At 52.3% G+C, this 8,328-nt stretch overlaps 3 protein-coding genes across 5 annotated transcripts in view; 1 reads left to right on the forward strand and 2 right to left on the reverse strand.

Annotated features, from left to right (window-relative positions):
- TENM3 (teneurin transmembrane protein 3) overlaps positions 1-8,328 on the reverse strand; it is a 207,118-nt gene that overhangs the window by 128,902 nt on the left and 69,888 nt on the right. The gene's annotated exons all lie outside the window — the stretch shown is intronic.
- On the forward strand, positions 3,544-6,568 carry FDPS (farnesyl diphosphate synthase). Of its 3 annotated transcripts, none has more exons than XM_008057296.1 (7): positions 3,544-3,650; positions 3,784-3,906; positions 4,262-4,350; positions 4,439-4,511; positions 5,518-5,595; positions 5,690-5,824; positions 6,302-6,568. In XM_008057296.1, exons 1-7 carry the CDS (start codon positions 3,603-3,605, stop codon positions 6,500-6,502), a joined length of 747 nt encoding a protein of 248 aa, XP_008055487.1. In that variant the 5' UTR covers positions 3,544-3,602; the 3' UTR covers positions 6,503-6,568. The 3 variants fall into 3 exon arrangements, with proteins under 3 accessions (XP_008055487.1, XP_021567610.1, XP_021567611.1); XM_021711935.1 differs by having other exon boundaries at positions 3,574-3,650; positions 5,753-5,824; XM_021711936.1 differs by lacking the exon at positions 5,690-5,824 and having other exon boundaries at positions 3,574-3,650.
- Positions 7,188-8,322, reverse strand: RUSC1-AS1 (RUSC1 antisense RNA 1). The gene is given in 6 exon segments (XM_008057295.2): positions 7,188-7,291; positions 7,294-7,345; positions 7,347-7,432; positions 7,435-7,520; positions 7,522-7,759; positions 7,762-8,322. Coding segments are annotated over 6 exon segments (654 nt in total). The 5' UTR covers positions 7,850-8,322.

Consider the following 8,328-nt stretch of genomic DNA (forward strand, 5'->3'; position numbering starts at 1 on the left):
TATTTTTATAAGGAGGGAATGACCAGTTTTTGTTGAACAAAAACTGCCAGGGATACTATAACATAACATTCATGATGTTATAATTTATAAGAAATTCTTTGTAAGGTTTTTTTTTCTGCTGACTTCCACATGAAATTTTTTTATTTATTATTATTATTATTATTATATTTTAGAGATGTGGGGAAAATTCAGGATTAGGTATCCTATCCATCGTACAGATAAAGTTTGGGCCTCCCTTTGGTCCCCTTTTCGCCTGGTTTGAGATCAGGCACTCTTATTGATGTTATGTACCCTCTCCCCTCCCCAGTAGTAATCCGCTACTGCCAAACCCTTTCTTATAGTATTATGGTAAATGTTCAGGGTCCCCTTATGAGTGAGAACATGTGGTACTCAGTTCTTTGTTTCTGTGATAAATCACAGAGTAATTATAGACTCTAAATGCATTCAAGCTGCTGTGAAGTTCATAATTTTGTTCTTCTTTATGGCTGCATGATATTCCATCATGTATATGTACCACATTTTTAAAATCCAGGTCAGTGAAACTATTTTTAGGCCGGGCTCAGTCTGTAATCCCAGCATTTTGGGAGGCCGAGGCGAGTGGATTGCCTGAACCCATGGGCTCGGGACCTGCCCGGGCAACTTGGCAAGACCTCATCTCTACAATAAATCAAAAATTAGCCAGGCGTGGTAGTGCGCACCTGTAGTTCCAGCTACTTGGAAGGCTGAGGCGGAAGGATCGCTGGAGCCCAGCAGGTCGAGGCTGCAGTGGCCGGCAGCGTCCCACTGCACTCCAGTCTGGGTGACAGTGAGACTCCAACTCAAAAAACAAAAAACAACTATTTTAAAAATAGTGAATAGATTAGTAGTTTTCCCCCCACTAAGATCTGTTAGCATACTTGTCATATTTAAATATAGATACAGTTTCTATTTGGACTTATTAATCAAGTTAATACATTTCTTTTTTTTTTTTTTTGAGTTGGAGTCTCACTCTGTCGCCCAGACTGGAGTGCAGTGGCCGCTTCCGGCCACCGCAACCTCGACCTGCTGGGCTCCGGCGATCCTTCTGCCTCTGCCTTTCAAGTAGCTGGAGCCACAGGTGCGTGCTATCACGCCCGGCTAATTTTTATTTATTGTAGAAATGAGGTCTCGCCAAATTGCCCAGGCTGGTCTCGAACCTGCAAGCTCAGGCAGTCAGTCCACTTGCCTCAGCCTCCCAGAGTGCTAGGATTACAGGCTCAGCCACCGAGCCCAGCCTCAAAGGGATATTAAAGGAAAGTATGGAATTGCATGGACACAGGGACCTTAAGAACCCACAAGCGTGACTCAAGCCTGTAATCCCAGCATTTTGCAAGGCTGAGGCAAGTGGATTGCCTGAGTCCGTGGGTTTGAAACCAGCCCAGGCAACTTGGCAAGATCTCATATCTACAATAAATAAAAAATTTGCTGGGCATGGTAGTTCCAGCTACTTGGAAGGCTAAGGCGGAAGGATGGCTGGAGCTCAACAGGTCAACGCTGGGGTGGCTGTGAACGCGTGCTACTACATTCCAGCCTGGGTTACAGAGTGAGTCTCCCAAATTAAAAAAAAAAAAAGCCGGGCTCGGTGGCTCAGCTTGTAATCCTATGCCTTTGGGAGGCTGAGGTGAGTGGATTGCCTGAGCCCGCGGGTTCGAGACCCGCCCGGTCAACTTGGCGAGACCTCGTCTCTACAATAAATCAAAAAATCAGCCGGGCGTGGTAGCGTGCACCTGTAGTTCCGGCTACAGAAGGCTGAGGCGGAAGGATCGCTGGAGCCCAGCAGGTCGAGGCTGTGATAGCCGGGAGGGGCCACTGCACTCCAGTCTGGGCGACAGAGTGAGACTCCAACTCAAAAAAAAAAAAAAAAGAATCACTTCTGGTAGGCACAGGAGATTGAGTGAGGCCACGGAAAGAATTTTCTTGGAGACCATCTTGGTTGAGGTTGGTGGCTGAAACCGGATTGTCCTTGCAGTCTCCCTTGGGAGACTTGGCATCAGGGGACCATGCCACTCCAGATAAACACAGTGTAAATAAAACATGTGCCTCCTTCCCCAAGGACCTTCCCTGGGATAGTTCCAGTGATTGAAATGGTCTTTTCCAAGGCCTATGCCAGAGCTGGTGGGCAGTATCACATGCTTCCTCAGCAATAACAGATCCACTAGGGCACATGGGATCAGGATGGGGTAACGTTTTAAAAACCTTGTTTTGAAGCTGGGCTCGGTGGCTCAGCCTGTAATCCCGTACCTTTGGGAAGCAGAGGTGAGTTCAAGACCCACCTGGGCAACTTGGCAAGATCCCATCTCTACATTAATCAAAACTAGCCGGGCGTGGTAGCGCAGCTACTCGGAAGGCTGAGGTGGAAGGATTGCCGGAGCCCAGCAGGTCGAGGCTGCGGTGGCCGGGAGCGGCCACTGCACTCCAGTCTGGGCGACAGAGTGAGACTCCAACTCAAAAAAAGCCAAAAAAACACACAAAAAACCTTGTTTTGAGCTAGGTGTAGTGATGTACACCTATTGTCCTAGCTACACTGGAGGCTGAGACAGAAGTATCACTTGAGCCCAGGAGTTTGAGTCCAACCTAGGCAATGTAATGAGAATCTTGGTTCAAAAGTAACTCAAACCGACCATGTCTTTGTTTTTTTGAGTTGGAGTCTTACTCTGTCGCCCAGACTGGAGTGCAATTGCCGCTCCCAGCCACCACAGCCTCACCTGCTGGGCTCTGGCAATCCTTCCACCTCAGCCTTCCAAGTAGCTGGAACTACAGGTGCGCACTACCACGCCCGGCTAATTTTTTGATTTATTGTAGAGATGAAGTCTCACCAAGTTGCCCAGGCGAGTCTCGAACCCGTGGGCTCAGGCAATCCACTCACCTTGGCCTCCCAAGGTGCGGGATTACAGGCTGAGCCTCCGAGTCCGGCTTATTTATTTATTTTTTTTGAGTCAGAGTCTCACTCTGTTGCCCAGGCTAAAGTGCAGTGGCATGCTCACAGCCACTGCAGCCTTGGCTGATGTTTAAGGGTGTTTAAAGATGTTTAAACCCATAGGTAAAAGTTATCAGGAGTCAGATTTCAGTTCTAGATTAGACTTGACCCTGTATGTCCTATAGATAAGGCTGTGATCCTAGTCAGTGGAGTTTTAGGCAGTGTTGGGGCAATAATGGGAACAGACTTTGGTTTAAGAAATCATGTAAAGTCAAGTTGCATGAAGAAATCTTACTCTGAGCATTCTTTGATTTTTTTTTTTTTTGTGAGCAAAAAAAGAATACAGTATTTTAAGGTGTTTCAAAATCTCTCTGATGCCAGGGATAATCTATGACTGAAGTCTCTCAATCTGAAAATAAGAGTGTTTTAGTCTCATTTTACACATTAGGAGATGTAGGAGTCAGAGTGGGCCAAAGAGGTCATGTCACATTCCAAGGTCCCGTAGCATAGAAGTCCTCGGCTTCACAGTCCTGACCTTCCCAGCTCATAGTGACGGTTGGAACCTGCCGCTTTCGCTCTTGGAAGGAACAGTGCTAAGGAACCCTGCAGGTCTTACCCACTCTTCTTCTCCTAGCTGCAAGCCTTCTTCCTGGTGACAGATGACATCATGGATTCATCCCTTACTCGCCGAGGGCAGTTGTGCTGGTATCAGAAGGTAATGTGGGCAAGAGGGTAGCAGTGGGTATGGGGACAGGCCACAGGGAGGTGGCTATATAGAAACTGATTGAGGTGTTTGGACGAATCTTGATCAGAGATTGATTGCTCGTCTTTCTCTTTGCCCCTGACAGCCTGGCATAGGTTTGGATGCCATCAATGATGCTTTGCTTCTGGAAGCATGTATCTACCGCCTGCTGAAGCTCTACTGCCGGGAGCAGCCCTATTACATGAACCTGATCGAGCTCTTCCTGCAGGTGTGCTCTAGCCCAGGGCCCAGAGGCTGCCCACGATAGCCTTGGCCTCTGTAGGACATTCTCATCTAGCTGGTTTCAGTGCACAGGAGATACCTGGGGTTGCCTAGAAGGGGAAGAAAGTGAGGAAGAGAGTTGTTAAGGGTGGTGGTAGTGGGAAGGGTTTCCTGTCCCTGTGTGATTGGAAGAAAGGAAGATAAAGGACTGTGTGTGTGTACGGGTCTTGAGTTTTGGGGCCTTCTCTCCCCCCTGCTACTTTTCTGATTCTGCCTAGTTGTCAGGCGGTTCTGGCATGTGGGCCCAAGATGCCTCATTTCTGGAGAGAGCCTGACTCATGGGCCATCTTCCTTTTCCTCAGAGTTCCTATCAGACGGAGATTGGGCAGACCCTGGACCTCATCACAGCCCCCCAGGGCAGTGTGGATCTTGCCAGATTCACTGAAAAGAGGTGAGGGCCTGTGGGAAACTTGTGTGAACAGTGAGTGAGGGCTTGGTGGGAATTGCCCTCCTGAGGAGTTTATTTCCCCCCTGCTCAGGTATAAATCCATTGTCAAGTACAAGACAGCTTTCTACTCCTTCTACCTTCCTGTAGCTGCTGCCATGTATATGGTGAGTGAGCCTCCTCACCCTCCTTGCTGTGCTGGTGTGGGCTTTTAGACAGGAAGGCACAGAGCAGACACCCTGGACACTGTTGCCCCACTGATGGCTGTATGACCTTGAGCAAGTCAATCTCACTGAGTCTGTTTCCTCAGCTGTAAGATGGCGATGCAGTTCCTGCTTCACAGGCTGTAAAGGTGAAGATGAACCGAGGCAAGGGACATGAAATGCTTAGCTCACAACAGGAGGACAGGACAGAACATCCTGCACCTAAGTGTGGACAGGAGTGGGAAGGAATTGGTTCAGGATGGGAGGGAGAAGCCTGGATTCAAGGTGGTCAGGGGATTAATAGTCTACCCTGACCTTGCTTCTCCAAGTTTCCTTTCCTTTCCTTTCCTTTTCTTTCTTTCTTTTTGAGTTGGAGTCTTACTTTGTTGCCCAGGCTGGGATGCAGTAACACACTCACAGCTACCACAGCAGCCTCGGCCTGCTGGGCTCAGGCAATCCTTCCACCTCTGCCTTCCAAGTAGCTGGAACCACACATGCACCACCTTGCCTGGCAAATTTTTTGAATTATTGTAGAGACGAGGTCTCGCCATGTTGCTCAGGCTGGTCTCAAATCCTTGAGCTCAGGCAATTCTCTTGCCTCAGCCTCCCAAAGTGCTGGGATTACAGGTGTGAGCCACTGCACCCGGCCTCCAAGTTTCCTTTCATCCTGAAAAGAAGCTGGAGGTTGCAAAAATTTAGGAGGAGGGATCAGAATGAATTCAGGACTGAGATTTGTGAGGGAAGATACGATCTCAGCACTTCTGGTATGGATTCAGCTCTGTGACTTCCAGGAAGGCCTAGAAAATAGTGGAATAGAGGTTGGGCCATTAGTCAGACTTCCTGATCAGAGAAGCTAAGGGAAAGGAGATGAGAGATCTGGAGCCTCGTGAGGCAAGATCCCATGGGAGGAAGTAGCCAGGAGGGTACAGGTCCTTCTGGGGCTTGGGTTATGGACCCCTCTTCCCTGTAGGCTGGCATTGATGGGGAGAAGGAGCATGCCAACGCCAAGAAGATCCTGTTGGAGATGGGCGAGTTCTTCCAGATTCAGGTAGGAAGCATGGCCAGCAGCAGGGGATGGGCACAGTTGCCTCCTTCCCTGCCTCAGAGCCTTGGCATTCCTCCTTTTCTGCCCCTCTGCCCAGGATGATTACCTTGACCTCTTTGGGGACCCCAGTGTGACTGGCAAAGTCGGCACTGACATCCAGGACAACAAATGCAGCTGGCTGGTGGTACAGTGTCTGCAGCGGGCCACTCCGGAGCAGTACCAGATCTTGCAGGTGCCCAGGAAAGGGTGGTGGGTCACTGTGCTGGTAAGAATGGGGGCAGAGCAGTGGTTCTCAGCTGAGGGTGATTTTGCAACCAGGGGACGTTTGGGAATGTCAGCAGATATTTTTTGTAGTTGTCATCACAACTCAGCGTGCGTGCATGCTCCACAGACATCTAGCAGGAAAAGGCCAGGGATGCTGCCAGACATCATACAGTGCACAGGACAGCGCCCCACAGCAAAGAATGAGCTGGCTCCAAGTTTCAGTAGTGCCAAGGCTGAGAAACCTTAGTAGAAGCAGCTGTGGCCCCAACCCTGCCTAAACATTTGGAGTGGGGAAGGGAAAGCTTTTAGATGGCTAGAGAAGCTGGAACACTAGAGGCAGGAGTGGGGTGAAGGTCAGCGAAGATGTTCTGGAATATGTGATGGGGGGGGGTCCTAGAGGCTCTGAGGAAGGCCAAGCCTGTTTTCCCCTTTCAACCCCTTCCAGGAGAACTACGGGCAGAAAGATGCTGAGAAGGTGGCCCAGGTGAAGGCACTGTACGAGGACCTGGACCTGCCAGCCGTGTTCCTGCAGTATGAGGAAGACAGTTACAGCCATATCATGGGTCTCATTGAGCAGTATGCTGCACCCCTGCCCCAGGTCATTTTCCTGGAACTGGTGAACAAAATCTACAAGCGGAAAAAGTGACCTACAGACTGCAAGGGCAGGGAACGGGGGCTCTCAATAAATTATTATATTTGAGTTGGAGTCTCACTTTGGAGTCAGTAATCTCACTCTTTCACCCAGGTGGGAGTGCAGTGGCCCGGTCATGGCTCACAGCAGCCATGACCTCCTGGACTTAGGTGATCCTTGTGCCTCAGCCTCCCAAATAGCTGGGACTACAGTCGTGCTGCCACCATGCCCGGCTAATTGTTTTTGATTTTTTTGAGTTGGAGTCTTACTCTGTGGCCCAGGCTGGAGTGCAGTGGCCCGCTCACAGCTACTGCAGCCGCAATCTGTTGGACTCAGGTGATTCTTCCACCTCATCATTCCTAGTAGCTGGAACTACAGGCATGTGCCACCACGCCCGGCTGGTTATTTGGTTTATTGTGGATTCAAGGTCTATGCTATGTTGCACAGGCTGGTCTCAAACTCCTGGGCTCAAGCAGTCCTGCCTCAGCATCCCAAGGTGCTGGGATTACAGGCGTGAGCCATCGTGCCTGGCACTCAATAAATTACTGTGTAGCTTTCTTGTGGTTCTGTTCTTTCTTAAGCCAGGCTGGGTCTGGCTCTTTCCAGAATGTACAGTGTGGGGGGCGGGGCGGCTGCAGGGAAGCCAGGACCTGGGGCCTTGGCTTAGGACATCTGGAAGCTGCTAGGTGGGCGACACCGACTAGACGTCAAACGCTGGAGGCGGGCCTGAGCTACGCCCCGCCCATACGTGGAGGGGTGCGGCTGCGCAGCGCCAAGTGGGCTGTCCTAGGGCCCCTCCCCTCTTCTCTGTGCCCCGCCGGGCGGGGACCGTGGGAGCCGCGGACAAGCCCAAGGCCGGGAGCGGTTCCAGCAGGACCCTGGTGAGGAGGGCTCAGCCCTTTGGGTGTGGACGGATGGGCCAGGCACGCGGGGTGAGGCAGGACACGGAGGAGTAAAAACGAACAGAAAAGGGGTGGGGTGGTGGCAGAAGGATGGAGACGGATGCGGAGAGAATGGGCGCAGCGCCGTTCCGGGGAGAGGGCGCAGGCTGCAGCCCGGTGGGGACGTGCGGGGCAGCCCGCAGATGCGGAGTGGACGTGCTGACACCCTTTCCCCCTCCAGCCCCCGCCCCTTTCCTGCATCAACCAGCCAAACTCCGCGCGTTGCCCCACCCCCACTTCAGGGCACCTGGGCTGGTCTCCCTGGGCTTCTTCCTCTGGGGCTAGTGGGTAGGCTGGAGGGCAGGACCGGACTGCGGCAGAAGGGACCGGGGGTCCATTCGGGCCCCCATCCTCTTCCCGGCCCCCGCCCCACCTCGGAGATCCAGAGCGCAGCCGCATTCTCTGACCCGCCCCGCTCCATCCCCGGGGGGGTTACATTCGCCTCCACCTGCAAACACTGCAGTGGAAACTAATGGCCGGGCGATGGCGATTTGCATCTCATTTAAATACCGCCCAGAGCAGCCGGAGCCTTCCCGGGCCTGCTCCCGCCGCGTCACCTCGGTGTCCTTCCCTCGGCTCCGGTCTTCACGGGCTGGTTTCCACCCCCCTGTTTTCTAGGTCTGCGCCCGTGGTTGCCAGGTAGGTGGATGCGAGGGCCCAGACCCTCCTGGTTCCCTCGAGCCAACCCATCGCCGCCGGCACCATGCTGTCCCCTCAGCGAGCTTTACTCTGCAACCTCAACCACATCCACCTCCAGCACGTCTCTCTGGGCCTGCACTTGTCCCGCCGTCCTGAGCTACGGGAGGGGCCCTTGAGCACGCCCCCTCCCCCCGGAGACACCGGGGGCAAGGAGAGCCGGGGCCCCTGCAGCGGGACCCTGGTGGACGCCAATTCCAACAG

The sequence above is a fragment of the Carlito syrichta genome, unplaced genomic scaffold (assembly GCF_000164805.1).
Source record: "Carlito syrichta isolate Samal-C Ts95f unplaced genomic scaffold, Tarsius_syrichta-2.0.1 Scaffold302931, whole genome shotgun sequence".
In the NCBI taxonomy this organism is placed as follows: domain Eukaryota; kingdom Metazoa; phylum Chordata; class Mammalia; order Primates; family Tarsiidae; genus Carlito; species Carlito syrichta.

Bases quoted from the DNA above. Each gene is read 5' to 3' on its own strand.
- FDPS (XM_008057296.1), top strand. From the start codon at position 3,603: ATGGATTCATCCCTTACTCGCCGAGGGCAGTTGTGCTGGTATCAGAAG. The intron at 3,907-4,261 runs GTGTGCTCTAGC...CCTTTTCCTCAG, and splicing joins TGATCGAGCTCTTCCTGCAG to AGTTCCTATCAGACGGAGAT. The intron at 5,825-6,301 runs GTGCCCAGGAAA...AACCCCTTCCAG, and splicing joins AGCAGTACCAGATCTTGCAG to GAGAACTACGGGCAGAAAGA.